The following is a 16,615-nucleotide window of genomic DNA, read 5'->3' on the forward strand; positions in this document are numbered from 1 at the left end:
TATACTTGTACTGAACTACATATATAGTACACACTACTAGAGATCATTTGTAAACTTATACTGAACTAACTACATTGTACACACTACTAGAGGGGTGCTGTAAATTTGTACGGTGTCCTACATTGTATACACAGCTAGATGTTGAACTGAACTAACTCTACATGACACTGTACACACCACTGGAGGTATGTTGTGCGCATGACGTATCGCGCCAATATCCCGACTAAAAGACTTTGTTTATGAAGCTGCCATGGAAACTAAGATTCATCTTCATGTCCTGTGGAGTTGTCGCCCTTGCCAGCTCCGTGAAAGTTGCCGCGTCCAGCACCACTAGGTACGATGGGTGGTCGGTGGTCAGGGCAATTATGGGACACAGTACCACACCTGGAATGGTCCATGGGGGTGGGGTGGAAAAATTTAAGCTGAATGTAATCAAAATACAACCCGAGCAACCTCACTAATGAGACTAAGACGATAGTAAAGACAGGATAGAAAAACAAAAATAGTGTTACAGCACATTATGCAGTAGTTTTGCCATGTACACACATGTGAACGAAGAGGCTTAATACATTCAGTGTATGTAACAAAAGGTTTATCAAGTGCGTTTGCCTAAATATGTGTGTAAACTACATAGACCCTACTAAACTAGTTGTTGATGAAGAAATATTGTACGTTAAGATTCCCTTCAGTTCCTTTACTAATCCCTCCCCTCTCGAAAGATACTTACACAATTTTATTTTGTGCAATGGTTGTTAGATCATGGACGGCATGGTCCGATGGTACAAATATCTCGAGTTCGAATCCAAGACTGGGTTCCGTAGAACGTCGTCGAATCCACCCGGCTCTGATGGGTACCTGACTCACGTTAGGGAAAGTAGCGGCGACTGGGTATAGTGCTGACCACACTATCTCTTCATATGCCGAGTTCACCGAAACAGATGTACTGGTGGACTACTTCATCAGCAATATGGGCCAGGTTCGAAAAGAAATTTGACTGAAACAGCCACATTATGTAGTTTTTTTTCAAGCTTTTAAAAATCACCCTTGAAACTCCAGCGCTCGCACATCCAATATACTGTAAGCGTCGTCAATGTTGTCAGTTACTGGGTCTTTATCAGTTAAACCCAAGGTTTTACCTCAGTTACTCTCTCTACCTCTACCACTATGTAAATAGGGTGTGACGGGCGGGGGGGGGGGGGGGATCTTACCATCGTCTTCAGCAACGGCGCCCGGCCTTGACACGAAAACCGGCTCACCCGGGATGTGGTGCTCGTCACACGTGTACTCGTGAACCACCTTCTCAATGACGTCACACTTCATCAGCTGGGGGACAGATTATTTTTTTTAAATGGTTTTAATTTAGTCATGCAATTCAATTGTGTTAAAATCTCTAAAGTATTCACATTTAAAAAATAAAAACCGTTTTAATAGCAAGATTTTATATAATTATGCACTAAAAAGTAGAAAATGCATTATTTAAAAAAAAAAACTCACTACAATTTTAAATAACTTAAGAAAAGCGTAATTAATAGCGATGTAATTATTTTTTTTTTCTCCTAGGTTTACCTAAGGAAATAAGTAAAGTATGTATTTGTGGAAGATTTGCTTGATATTCATTTTCTTTTAACTGACCTTTCTTATGTTCGTATGGAAACCTGTAGTAGCGTAGAAATAGCGATATCTTTTGCCATTGAAGCTGTAGTTGATACGAGGTAGCTCCATAACATACGAGGCTGAAAGAACAACACTAAAATCAGTGGCGAACTCAGTGAAGGACTATTTGATTGCCTAAGTAATCAGCTTAAATTTAAAAAAAAAATTCTGTTGGTTACAAATTTTTAATTTTAGCGAATGACTTTCGGTCGAAATACTACTTTTAACGTATTTTATATGGAACTCTTCCTGTTTAATAAAGCTAGACCTAGTTAAACAACTATAGAGCTGGTAAGTAGGTCACCAACCAGTTCTATGGCTCATGCAGGTTTTATTGAGCCGTAGAACAGGTTGATGACCTACTTACCAGCCCTATAGCAAATGATCATTTCACAACAACAACAAAAACTAGATCTCACGATAATCTTAACCCTTACTTTAGTTAATAACAGATTGCTAACAGTCGTTTTTTGCATTGTGTCCAGGTATTTAACACAAATTCGAAATCAGAAAAAATTGTCAAAATGTATTTTGTCAAAAAGAAGAAAGTTGACAATTATTTTTACCATCAAACATCGGGTCACTTGTCAAATCTACGACAACTTCCTGTTTTGACCGGCTGGTTACCATGGCAGTGGCGGAAGTGTCCGGTAGCGTGATCAGGTCTTGTCCGATGTCGGCCTGAAATATTTGCCCGTTTTGCTTTTATTTACGTACATATATTTGTATTAGTTGTATGTTTTTCTGTAGAGGGGGAGGGGGGGGGGGAGAGATCGAAAATAATTCTGGCAATATCAAAAAGTGTATTGCTAAGGCTAGAACAAACCGCTGCAGAAACACAAAGATACTGATGTGTAAAGTAAATCAGTAAATTTACCGTTGCGGACCTGACGATTCATGGGACAGATGAAGTAGAGTTCACCTGTTTGTGTGACTTAGGCAAATGATGGGATAGTGTGGCTGATACTAGTCACAGGGTAATATGATACTGCCTCCTAAACGTTAGCTATCGTAAATCAGGTACCCCTTCAGAGCTGGGTGGACTCAGATCGAAACGTAATATGAAAACGCCTTTGCTTAAAACATGAACAGAACGCTCTGTAATACATGAACAGAGCCACAACTAAAAAATGGTGAGATCCCTAGTAATACAGAACCCTACAAAAATAAAGACAGACCCCTACTAAAACAAAGATAGACCTCTACTAAAACACAGACACACCCCAACTAAAACACGCACAGACCCATACTAAAACACAGACCCCAACATAAACACAGACCCCTACTAAAAGTTAAAGCACATACAGACCCCTACTAAAACACAGACAGACCACAACTTAAACACAGACCCATACTAAAACACAGACAGACCCCAACTTAAACACAGACCCCAACTAAAACACAGACCGACCCCTACCAAGCCCACCCCTCACCTCCAGTGGCGGATTAAGTGGGTTGCTGAAAGGGCTGCAGCAGGGGCCCCCAAATTTTGATTTCTCAAAACCGGATGAGACTCTATTTTAGGGCATGGCATCTACTCCCCCCCCCCCACAAACACACACACCCGACATGTCCCCCAACTGTCTACCCGCCCCGAAGTTTCACCCATTAAAACATTTGAGTTGTGAATTCCTTGGAATTTAGCGGTAGTGAATGTTTTCGTCTTGATAAGTAAAAAATAATTTTAGGGGGGAGGCTCCGGTAAAAACTTTTTTAATACTCATTAGAAAACAGTTATTTCTTTACAGCTTTATTGAAATACATCCGCATATGCATTTCCACTAAAAAAAAATTGTGGAAAAATCTTGGTAACTATGACAACGGCGGCCATCTTGAAAAATTAACCCCCTCGTAGGTTTTCCACCATTCACAAAATATTATTTTTTATGCACAATAAATAATGAATTCATAATATTCTTCCATATTGTCGGTTACTTAGCTAACAATTTTAAGTGTATATCTTCAAAATAAATTATTATTAATAGATTCAAGTGCATTCAGAGCTTTCCAAATGTGCACATTGCTCTTCGAATTTATCTGTGTATGATGACGTCTAACTGCAGCGGAGGGCGCTCATTTTCCAAAATAAAAAAGATTAAAAGCGATCTAAGAAGCACTTTGGGACAGAAGAGACTTAGTATGCTCTCACTTATGAGCATAGAAAATGACACTATAAGCTCACTGAATTATACAGAAATAATAGAAGAGGAAAGCTCGAGAATGTTCCCTATAAAAGTTACTTGTTCTTTAGTTCTAAGTAAAAAAAAAATGTAATAAATGTATGTATTCATAATTTATTTTGCATTAGTAAATAAATAATAGTTACTTTAAATGCTCTTATGTCTCAATGTAATTTAACATTACATTAAATAAATGTAACATTTTTTGTCTATGTTATGGCTTCTGTTAACCTTTAGTTTATTCCATTCGACCTTTATTTCTGGGAAGGCCCCTGTTTTGTGATATGTCATTATATAAACTACATGTATATATATATATATAAATATATATATATATATATATATATATATATATAAATATATATAAATATATATAAATATATATATATATATATATAAATATATATAAATATATAAAAATATATATCTTTATATATAAATGTATATCTATATATATAAATATATATAAATATATATATATATATATTTAAATATATACATATGTAAATATATATATATATATATATATATATATATATATATATATATATATATATATATATATATATATATATTTAAATATATACAAATATAAATATATATATATATATATATATATATATATATATATATATATATATATATATATATATATATATATAGATAGATAGATAGATAGATAGATAGATATATAGATAGATTTATATATATATAAAGTTAAAGGGGGCTCCGGAAGAAGTTTCAGGCAGGGGCCCCGCTGAAGCTTAATCCGCCCCTGCTCACCTCCTCCACTGACAGAGGTAACACAAAGCGCGCAAAGTGTGGGTGTGACTCCATCGTCTGTTCCTCGTTACACAGCGACTCCAGGTACAGCTCCTTGATGACTTTACCATCTTTATACAGGCAGACGTCACACACGATGAACCCGCCCTCCTCGTAACAGTTGATGAAATGGAAGACGAACCCGTGGGGTGCCCTGTAGGTGATGGGCACCTTCTGGCCCGTAGTTTTGTTTAACACGATGAAATTGAGCTGTGTGAGGAAAAACATTGAAAATTATTTACCTTTACATGTAACAAAGGAGGAGAAAAAAAACTAATACCATTCCTCCTATAGTGTTTATATTGAATTCATTTTACAAGCGATACAAAGAAATATGTGTAGGGCCTACACTAATGTTTAAAATGAAAAGGCTTGTAATTTGTTAAAACACAACACTGACCATCTCTACACATATACTGCAAAACAATACTAACCCTAGAAAAATATCTTAACACCTACCAAACGAGAATCCATAACAAAAGTAAAGTACCTTTAAAAAAACTGACGGCTCATGAGGCATGTGAAGTAGAGTTCACCTGTTTCAGTTACCTCGACATATACAGGTGCAGTATGGTCAGCCGCCTTTACGTTAGTCCGATACATATCACATCTGGGCTGACTCAACGACGTTTTATTGGAATGAACTCGGATTAGTACTCGAGACTTTATGGTTAGAAGTCGAAAGTTACATGATCCGACTACACCGTCCCATAAAAATCAACAGACACCTAGTTTAAGCTAAATTTAAATACCACACCTTAACACCTTATTAACATCCTCAAGAGATGTATCACCCTGACATCTAATCTAAACCTCAACTAAAATCTAAACACCCTCCCTCAATCGAGTTTGACCTCAAACGTAAAACTCACACCTCAACACAAACACACTTTAGGTTACCGAACAAATCAAATTATACCGTCTCGCCGGGAAAGCTGAGGATGGAATCTTCCAGACTGTTCCCAGCGATTTTCAAGGTCATCAGTTTGGTGACGTTCAATGCGACCGGCTGCTCGAGGTGGATGAAATAGTTCTCGGACATTCCAAAAGAATGTGTGTAACTGATGTTCATCTTCCACCTGCTGGCCGCGCTGGCCACGATCTCAGCTTGCTTGAACAGTTCTAGGAACATTGGGGGGGGGGGGGGGGGGGGGGGAGGGATATCAGGTACAGCACTGTATAGGTAGGTGATGCACGGCTGGTGTGGGGCCATACGGTGGTGTAGGTAATGTGTGGGGGCATACGGTGGTGTAGGTAATGTGTGGGGGCATACTGTGGTGTAGTTGATGTTGGGGCATACGGTGGTGTAGGTAATGTGTGGGGGCATACGGTGGTGTAGTTGATGTGTGGAGGGCATACGGTGGTGTAGGTAATGTGTGGGGGCATACGGTGGTGTAGGTAATGTGTGGGGGCATACGGTGGTTAGTTAATGTGTGGGGGCATACGGTGGTGTAGGTAATGTGTGGGGGCATACGGTGGTTAGTTAATGTGTGGGGGCATACGGTGGTGTAGGTAATGTGTGGGGGCATACGGTGGTGTAGGTAATGTGTGGGGGCATACGGTGGTGTAGTTGATGTGTGGGGGGGCATACGGTGGTGTAGTTGATGTGTGGGGGGCATACGGTGGTGTAAATAATGTGTAGTGGCATACAGTCGTGTACCCACACACTAAATGAATCTAGAAAAGTAATTACAATTCTACACTAGTGTATTTGTAATAGTTCTGACCTTTCTCCACTCCTCCCGGGGGTATCCGGATAAAGTTGTACGCCCTGGGGTAGGCCATGCAGGTTCCATAATAATACATGGTGCCATCTTCACCTGAGTGGGGATGTGCTGTGCCAATGTGAACTGCTACAAAACTACGAACATCAATCTAGAACGAACAGCAAACAAAACGAAAAAGTATTTGGTTGTTTTGAATGCATTTTAAAATTTAATCAACAAATTAAGAAACTTTAAGAAACAGACAGAAGATGAAATTAAAAGATACTATGAATTCGGTATAAAGACCACATCTAAATGACGTAATGGGTGACAGGGACTAATGGTCATAATTATGATCTGTCGCAAGTAGTAAAACAAATCAGCCTGCAGCAGAGTTTCTTTCGGACTTTTTTCTCCGTAGGTAGAGGGGAATTTGAAATTTAGGGGGGGGTGGAGGGGCGGAGACTGGTAAAAGTATATATTTTCTATATAAATTTTGTTTCGGTGAAGGGGGGGGGGGGGGCGGGATAGACGATCTTCGGAGGTCTGAACCCGCATGGACGTGCCTTAAACTCATTACAGCAGAAGTGATGAATGATGGATGATAGAGATGATTGGATGAATATGATGAAAAGGATATTTGTGATGACTGAAACATCACCAGACTACGGGATATACATAAATACGTCTCAACCGTTCCATGACAAATGATATTAGGACAGATAATATCAGGTCAAATTGTCTCAAGGACAAATGATCTCATAGATAAAAGATATCAGGACAAAGATATCCACTTTTCAACGTTAAGGCTCAATTCTGTATCACAATAACAACATACATTGAATTGATTTTTTTAAGCAAATTTAAAGTTATTTTAAGTGTTTTAAATTGAGTTTGAAGAAAGCTTATAAAAATATTTACTTGGTCTTTCTTCGAGAGTGTGTCCAGAGTCACCTCGTTGATCAAGGTTGATTCCGTCAGCGCAAAGATTCGATCCCCAAATTCCACGATATTGACTGCTGTATTGTCGTACTTGGCTGGAGGCCGTGGTATGAAGTAGCTGAACAATCTGAGGATCGATACTGTGATGTGAGAGGGAATATCGATACTGCATAGGGAGAGAGAACATAGTAATGTCATGTTATAGAGAGGATCAATTTAGTCGTGTGAGAGAGACAGTGTTGAGGGGTTAGAAGCAGGCGTTGTTACTAAAAATAGCAATATAAACACAGCGTGTTTTTTGAACGTTAATTAAGGGTAGTCACGGGTACAGAATATAGTCAAAGTAAAGACAGAGAATCTTTAACCAAGCGGGATCCGAACCTACCAATCTACGCGGCATCAAGAACGATAATGCAGTGTTATAGAGAATACTGATCCTGTCTTTAGTTAGAGGTGGCATAAGAGCTAAGGGATCTCCGACAGCGAAACTATCTTCTGAGACAGAGAGCGAATAGAGACTCCTCTATACTTTTTCTTCTTTATTTTAGTCTTGGAAGGGATCCCCCTCCAACACAATAAAGGATACGTGTCAACTGGTTATGTGCCATTGTGGCCACTGACTCCGATTTAAGGCAGCAGTTGTTTGATTTTGGAGTTGTCTCTCATTAAAGAGTGGCTGTCCACATCTAACGAGCCTCATCTGCCCGAGTTCGAACTCTAGATTTTTCGGTTTAGCAGCCATGAGCTTTGCCGACTCGAGCACACCGACCCCACTCCTCTATACAAAATGGGGGAACTTTTGACTCTTACCATGCACACATGGACTTAACTTCGAGTATAGTGTAGCCCCCCCCCCCCCCCCCCCCCCCAAACTTCCCAACGAACTGACCGGCTAAAAATACTTTTACACGGGTCTGGGAAGCTGGAGCCGAAGTTGTCCCCCACCAGCATGGACTTAACTTCGAGTATAGTGTAGCCCCCCCCCCCCCCCCCCCCCCCCCCCAACTTCCCAACGAACTGACCGGCTAAAAATACTTTTACACGGGTCTGGGAAGCTGGAGCCGAAGTTGTCCCCCACCAGCCGGTTGAACTTGACACACTTCTTGTACTGCTCCGTGTCCAAGATGGAGGACAGGTAGGTCACCTTGCCCTGGTGGATGGTCCACCTGTGGATGACGGCCAGACCGTCGAAGGCGTGGCTCCAGCGGGTGTCCCCCATCTTGTAGATGCCGCTGCCACACCTGTACAGGGACCCGTACAGCCAGTCTGGTAAACTTCCTGGAAATATTTTTGTTTCAATTTCTAGAATTCTTTTCTTATAAAAAAAAAGATTACAAAAGTTTACATGGAGTAATTAAACTTACGAAATGTTAATTTTTTGTTGTTTTAACTTTTCATCTATAATGTTATTGGCAAATTGAATTGTAAAATTAAAATCTCATAAAAATTTTAAAAAATCATAAAAAATGCATAGTTATATTTCGGCGTGGTCGAATGGTAGAGTTTTCGAAAGTATCGAGTTCGAATCCCTGGATTAAGTAGCACTTACGTGAGCTCACCTAATTCAAATGGTAACTGACTAGTCAAGGAAAGTAAAGGCTGCTGGGCATAGTGCTGACCCAAATATACCTTTATTATGCCACTAAAACAGGTGAACTCTACTACACCTGCCCATTCGCCCGCCTTGTTCGCTCTACTACACCTGCCCATTCGCCCGCCCTGTTCGCTCTACTACACCTGCCCATTCGCCCGCATGGTTCGAAAGTGAGCTACACTTACTTATCATAGTTCCTATTTTAAACTGTTCTTAAATTACCATTTTAATGTTTATTCTGACACGGTTTTCTTGTGGCATCAATAAAGGTAGTTATTTACGTTCCTGGTAGGTAGATCTTACCCTATATGTGGTATGATCATCAAAACGATTAACAGCAGAAGTTATTGTTTGGACCATGTACCTGACATGACGACGAAGGTATAACAGTGACTAACCTGTCAGCTGTGTGACCACTGGCTGGTCAAGATGGGCTGTCTGGTCCAGATCAAAGTACTGGGGGAGTTTCTTCTCCATTGTCTCCAGTCCCTGTCTGTTAAATGCCGAATATGTCTTAGCATCCAGTTACAAAAACTCTACACTCTCCACCATTCATATCTGTGTTGTTGTTTTTTAGCTCTCAACGCTTATGTTAAAACTTTCGTCAAAGAAACTCTAGTTAAATTGTTGCCCGTAAACAATGACATACTCATAGTTAGGAGGGTGGGGGGGGGGGGGGGAGTCAGATTTTTGTGACAACATGACGACTTCTATGAGATGGGGAGTCATGGGACGGGTGATTAGAAAGCGTGCCGACACACTATTGCAGTTTTAAAAAATATGTTAGAAACTGGATTTGTATCCGCTATTTTGCGTTTTAAAAATAATGTCTTTTAAAATCGTAATTACCATTGATCAATATACTGTCAGTTTTTGTGACGATGTGTGACGATGTGTGACGAAAGTAGGTGGAGGATAAAAATAGTTTTAAACACGTGACGTATGTTGTGGATGACCTCTAAACCGAGACAATTTGTAGACGTGTTAGATATAACTCGTAGTCTTTTCTATAATACCGTATACATTTAAACTTGGTTGTTTTATATATGACAAGAGGAGATTTACATATGACTTGGAGAGTTTATATGTAAGACAGGAATAGACATTTTGTAGGCTATATGATTAGTCGCTTTATATGCGACCACTAACGTTTTTCATGTGACTAGTAATGTTAATCTGTATCTATGTCATGTTATATGTGATCAGTGTTGTTTTATATGTGACTAATATAGTTTTATATGTGACCATTATAGTTTAATATGTGACCAGTGTTAGTTTATATGTGACCCGTACCAATTTGTATGTGACCAGTATAGTTTTATATGTGATCAGTACCGTTGTGTAAGCGACCGGTGTCATTGGAGCAGTGGTTATAAAACCAGCACGAGTGGCCAGGTAAGCCATACAACACGCCATATTGTTTCTTGTGACCGCATGACGATGACATGCCAGGGAGGGTTGGTCACGTGATGAACACCGGCTGTCACTTGTTCTGGTGACAGGGTCAAACTTGAGCTTATCACGTGGTCAGGATAGATGGACTGTCTAGCTTGTCCACCACCTCCCCCCCGCCCCACACAGTTAGCCTTCCACAAACTTTATTAACTATACGATGACCTATCTCGTATGTTCACATGGAGCAAGTATTTAACATAGGAGTGTATTTAGAGTAGTAGCATTAGGGGTCATCCATTTGTGACGTCCACACGGAAGGGGGGGGGGGTCGAAAAAATTAGACTTTTAATAGGGAATTATGTGGACTTTTGTGGACGGGGGGGGGGGGGGGGGGGGGGGGCCAAAATCCAAAAATAAATTGTGGACGTCATAAATGGATGACCCCTTGGACAATTTTACAGTATTTTCTTCATAAACTCAATTTTAAAATTATAGTTGTGTTATAAATGATATTCTTATAAAAAGAACAGAAGTAGTTATTATAATGTAACAATACCAGATGACGAATATATTTTGTAAAGCCTGGTTGAGACACAGGTTTAGAGATAAGTTGTAGAGGCGGAAAATTACAACTGGTCGGTATCGAGGCATTAAATCAGCATTTCTCTTGACAGACAGCGTGAGTCTGATGTGAAATTGTACTATCCAGACGGGTAATGAAAGAGTAAGGGTCAAGGTTGAGTCACAGTCAAACAATCACGAAACCACTTAATTACACAGTTTAATAATCACGTCGACAAGGTGGACTGGGGGTTGAGAGCGGCAGAGGCGTAGCGACCCTTTTCGATTTGCACCCCCCCCCCCTCATGATTTCGATTTGCACCCCCCCCCTCAAACTTTCGATTTGCACCCCCCCTAAGCCTTAAAATTTATTTTTCCAACCCATTTTGGCGCCCCCTAAGGTCGGCGCCCGAGACATATGTCCCCCCCCCCCGACCCCCCCCTCGCTACGCTACTGGAGAGGGGTAGGGGTGTAATCAAGTGATTGGAACCATCACGTGACACACATCATGTACATCTGCATGTGATATATTTATAACCATGTAAAACATCGCTTAATTGAACCAGAAATGTTATCTAAAATCTGCCGCCGTCTTCAACTAATTGAACACATATGTTTACAACACAAAGTACATTTGTTTTTGAGAAATTATAATTTCACAAAGTCTGAAAACACATTTGCTTCAGTGAATGGTCAACGACGTTGGTCAACGAGTTGGTCAATGCGCGAACTGGCCAGCCAATGCCCAAATTGGCCGCACTTCGAGCTTTGGCCGTAACATATTCAACAACAGCTGTATAAACTAAGCCTTAAACTTACAGCCCTCTCAATTCCTATAGATTGTGGGGAAAAGGGGTGAGTTATTCATTTCTGCCTCCTCACTTTCCAAATAACTATTATTATAAAGTGTACGGTTTATTAATTAGTTGATTACAGTTAATATCGTTTCAAGCAAAGAAGTTCATCATTTCTTTTAATTTTTCTCCATTTCATTTTCGGTAAAAACAATGCTAAAATGTTTTGTAAAACTAGGCTTATATATTGACTTTATGTAAGTTTGATCATTAAATTACATACATTTCTTATAAAAAAATTAAACAATTGGTAGTTATGATTGGCATAATTATGAGTAAAATAATTTGTCACAACACTATCCACATAAAAGACTTACTTTAAATATAAAGGTTCGGCCTCTCAGTTCTAGCAGAACAAAAATTAGAGCAGTCTTTTTATCAATCACCCAGCTAGTTCAGCACGTATGCACCGACTTCACGTTTTTTAAATGACGCGGCTTGCAAGCACACACATAGCTGCCTAATCAATACATTGTTAACAAACTTTGCGTGCAGATGTACGAACTTTATGCACCCATCGATTGTGTTATCAGGTAATTGTCGAAACACAATAGTGATACGACGGCTGTTGCTTCGTGTTTCATTTTATGCTGACGCTGAAAATAACTTGTGTTGTGATCGCGCAGGCATGCATGTATTATGATTAGTGTTTCGTTCAGACATTCGGGAAAGGTATTTGAAATCTATTTTCGAGTAAAGGGGGAGGTGCAGTCAGAATTTACGGAGAGGGGCGGATAATGTATGTGTGTGTGTGTGTGTGTGTGTGTGTGGGTGTGTGGGTGTGTCTGTGTGTGTCTGTGTGTGTCTGTCTTTTATACATTACTACACCTTTCGTCACATTGCCGTGCAACTTTGGGAAGTTGTTAACAATGTTCATGGGGAGGTTTCTGCGAAACAAATATCCAAATTCGCAGGGTGCAATTTTTTTGTCTATATGCGGTATATAAAAAAATAAAAGTCGGATGCGGTTCGACACCATTCATCTGATCGTCATAAAACTTTGGGGAGTAGATGAGAATACTCCTGAGGTTTCTGGTGAAAAAAAATTACTATTCCGCACGGGCGGCCCCCAGCAGGGTGCGATTTGGCGCACGGATCTTTAGTGTGAGCGCTATGGCGCCAACTTTCGTTTTAAACAGTGCAATATACTATGGATAGAATGGGGCACAATAGTCGTTTAATAAGGTGAATCAGGCGGCGCTGCGGCAGGGTGCAATTTTGCGCCGCGTGCTATCCCGTGAGCATTATGCGCCTACGTCCGTTTTAAACATTGATTACTATGCATACGATTGGGTTTTAGAGTCGTTCACTTTACATCATCAGGCGCGTCCGCCGGCGCCCCAGCAGGGTGCGATTTGGCGCCTATGGTTTTTTGGGCAGTGGCGTAGCGAGGTCGGGTGTCACTCGGTGCGGCACTTAATGGTGTCACCCCCCAGAGGGGTAACGACCCTTCCCGGGGACAAACTTTCAAACTTTCGATTTGCACCGCCCCCCCCCCCCCTCGAACTTTTGATTTGCACCCCCCCTCAAGTTTTTCTCTATATATTTTGCTCTTTTTGCCTTGGTGTCACCCCCCTAAATGGTGTCACCCGGTGCGCCCCCCCCCCCTCGCTACGCCTCTGAGTGTAGGTAAACCCGTGCCCCGATAAATATGATCCAAGTGCAGGTATTGTTTACATTTCAATAACTCAATTTTAGAAAACAAGGTCACGCGTCTAAGAATTTGGGATTGGTAACGCATTGATGAAACTGTTCTTATATTTTCGTCAGACGGGTATGTTAGTTTTCTATATAAACGATGTATTTTTATATTTCGTCGAGGTGGGAGGGGGTAGCGTTGGAGATGCACAGTAGGGCAATGCCCCCCCCCCCCTCCCCCTCGAAAGAGATATCTGAACGAAAATCTTATACATACCAACATCATACTCTCATAGTGATATATAGTATGGGCACGATTCCTTAAATGTTTGTTTATGGGCACGATTCCTTAAATGTTTGTCGTTGGTGATTTGCTGTATCGTTTCAAGAATTTATGGTATCTTATCAACAATTTATGGTATCGTATCGAGAAATGCTGGTATATTCTCACTAATGTACGGTATAGTATTAAGAATGTATGCTATAGTATTAAGAATGTATGCTATAGTATTAAGAATTTATGGTATAGTATTAAGAATGTATGTTAACGAATTGAGAAGATATGGTATCGTATCAAGAGCTCGTAATCGCCAACACAACTAAGTATTACAAGTCAGCCTTATGGACCGATAACTCAGATTCCAGCCTGCTTTTCTTTTTTTATTTTCTTCAAAGAACTAACTACAGGGCAAAAGTTGTATGATTTTTTTTTTGAGTTTTCTCCCTTAGATAGCGTGTTGTCCCTAAATATCGAGACTCGTCTGCTTAGATCATGGTGTGTGTTATTGTTGTATTTCGTCAAGGGATTTTTTTTCTCGTGTTCTCGCCTGTACGGGAAGGGAGGGGGAGTGTTTGAAAGTGAGTTCGGATCCATGAGGGCGTCCACATGTTAAATTAAACACCGGAGTTCTTACATTTTAAAACAAACATAAAAATGTTTATCCTGCACGTAAAATATAAAGTTAAGACTGTGGTTTTTTTAAAACGTTTTTATTAACTCAGCTTCGCGTGGATGTGTTTGTTGTTAAAATTGACATCGAAAATTGGCCCTCTTCTGATTGTTCTATAGTTCTGAAATTTGGCATGCAGGTTACTTTCGCCTAACAATTTCAGATGCAATCATAAAAACTAGCAATTAGAGACCGTAATTAGCTTAATTTAATTACGCCCCAAGGACCATAAAATTGAGGACATGATTTCTAAAGATACCGACAAGACTGGAGGCCTATAGACACAGTTACTTCGGCCCCAATCGATGTGAGCGCGCTGGCCGTGATCGTATAGTGGTTAGTACTTCGCGTTGTGGCCGCGACAACCCAGGTTCGAATCCTGGTCGCTCAAGATTTTTTTAGTCCGTGTATTTATAAACACTTTTTTAAAAACCACGTTTTTCATGTGTAGCAACGGACTAAAAAGGAGAAAATAAAATACTTAAAAAAAAACTTTTTAAAAAACCACGTTTTTCTTGTGGACTAAAAAGTAGAAAATAACTATTTACATACATTTGATGACAAAAAACGTGGGTAGGGCAGATGGGTCGGGAAATTTGATGGTGAACGTACCCACGTTTTTTGTCATCAAATGTATGTAAATAGTTATTTTCTACTTTTTAGTCCACAAGAAAAACGTGGTTTTTTAAAAAGTTTTTTTTTTAAGTATTTTATTTCTTTAAACACAGCTCAACACGTAAATAAAAACCGGTATTTTTACCTTACACTGGAGTTATCTGTATAATAAGCGACGTACGTGATTTTTTTTACCCTGTTTACCTCCCCTACTCCAAATAGCAAGTTCGCAAGTACTAAAACTTTACGACATACCTCACCCCATCACCTCTCTCAAAGCTGTAAACACAAAAAAAAAACTGTTTAAAAATATTTAGGCTTGTGAACTCGGTCGAACCTTTTCACCAACGCGAGGAAACAGCTTCAATTCAATTTTTAACATTGTTGCAAATGTTTGCCGTCACGCTTTCTGAATCCCAGCCGAGTGTGACGTCTTTATGGATGAAGACTAATATAAAAAAGCACCTTTTTTGATAACTTAGCTAGAGATGAATTAAAGTGAAATAGAGGTCATGAACTGGAGGAGGCCTTGCTACCTATAAATCTATAAAATACTTAGATTTAATTTAGTTATTACTATTATCCTACAAGTACGGAAAATAACAGTATTAGCACACCCCCCCCCCCCCCCCCACACTCACACACACAAACATACACACATACACGAACGCGCACTCACGCGTACACACACGCACACACACGCGTGCACACAGTTTCTAATACTTTGCATGAGTTTTTGGTTGGTAATAGAGAAATCCTTTCAATATAGACAATGACATTTAAAACATACTGTTTCCCTCTAAGCTCTAGATTATACTTTTTGATATTTAGACATAGCATTGAACATTAGCGAAAACATAAAATCCGTATAAAAACCAATACATACATGATAAAAGTTATTGAAATGGTAAATTGGTAGATTTTAAGAGGTCTACTAATTTTTTTGTGGACGTATACATTGGATGTGTGTGTGTGTGTGGGGGGGGGGGGGGGGTAGGAGGAAGGGGGGGGGGGGTCGTCCAAATTGGATGCGTGTGGACTGGGAAAGGGGTCTAAAACCCAATTTTTAAAAAAATCATAAATTGATGACCCCTTGCTACAATCTGTTTGAACTCTGACGTTTCCCTACATGAGTTAAATATAAAGAATAGGCCCTATACCAATATATTAAATTAATTATTCGACGTACAATACCGCATACTGAATAACTAACAGCAAAATAAAAAATAAAAAATTAGTTTCACGTATATTTTACGTATATTTACTTTTTAAAAGGCAAACCCAGTTTACAATAAATTAAGAAAACATACATGCTAAAATCAATCATTTTTCACTCACCTATTTATCCTTGTATAAAGAAATCGCCGGCCTGGACAACTGAAGTAACTAACTAAACGAATGTGCTGCATTTACATCAGTGTGTACACAGCCGGCTGGGGGAGGTAATGCTGATTTATTCTTTTTAATTATCGTTCCTAAGGGACAGTTCACTGTGTAAAAGAGTAAAACTTGACAACTTCCGCCTTTTTTTTTTTGACGACATAACTCGGCGGTAAATAGATCTAGTGTGGTAGGAGTTTTTGCCCCTTTTGTACGTGATATGGTTCAACGAGTAGCGCACTAATTTCCCTATTTTAAAATGGCGGCAGGATCGCTGTGTTTCGCCCTATTTGGAACCATTCCAAGCATTATTGATTAAACACG

The 16,615-nt window shown here is 39.7% G+C and overlaps 1 protein-coding gene across 1 annotated transcript; it reads right to left on the bottom strand.

Annotated features, from left to right (window-relative positions):
• Window positions 1-257: 257 nt before the first annotated feature.
• LOC131952042 (carotenoid-cleaving dioxygenase, mitochondrial-like) lies at window positions 258-16,382 on the bottom strand. The gene is made up of 12 exons (XM_059314515.1): window positions 16,250-16,382; window positions 9,296-9,390; window positions 8,326-8,581; window positions 7,283-7,430; window positions 6,383-6,530; window positions 5,575-5,777; window positions 4,617-4,865; window positions 2,220-2,334; window positions 1,633-1,733; window positions 1,209-1,323; window positions 1,043-1,109; window positions 258-384 (listed from the first exon to the last, which is right to left on the bottom strand). The coding sequence occupies exons 1-12, from the start codon at window positions 16,318-16,320 to the stop codon at window positions 258-260; spliced, it is 1,695 nt and encodes a 564-aa protein (XP_059170498.1). The 5' UTR covers window positions 16,321-16,382.
• Between the last annotated feature and the right edge of the window lie 233 nt (window positions 16,383-16,615).

Source organism: Physella acuta, unplaced genomic scaffold (genome assembly GCF_028476545.2).
Source record: "Physella acuta isolate Inbredline_101_S28 unplaced genomic scaffold, ASM2847654v3 ptg000068l, whole genome shotgun sequence".
Lineage (NCBI taxonomy): Eukaryota > Metazoa > Mollusca > Gastropoda > Physidae > Physella > Physella acuta.

Bases quoted from the DNA above. Each gene is read 5' to 3' on its own strand.
- LOC131952042 (XM_059314515.1), bottom strand. From the start codon at position 16,320: ATGCAGCACATTCGTTTAGTTAGTTACTTCAGTTGTCCAGGCCGGCGA. The intron at 4,866-5,574 runs GTATAATTTGAT...TTCCTCACACAG, and splicing joins TCAGCTTTCCCGGCGAGACG to CTCAATTTCATCGTGTTAAA. The intron at 1,734-2,219 runs GTAAAAATAATT...TTGTTCTTTCAG, and splicing joins AAGTGACCCGATGTTTGATG to CCTCGTATGTTATGGAGCTA.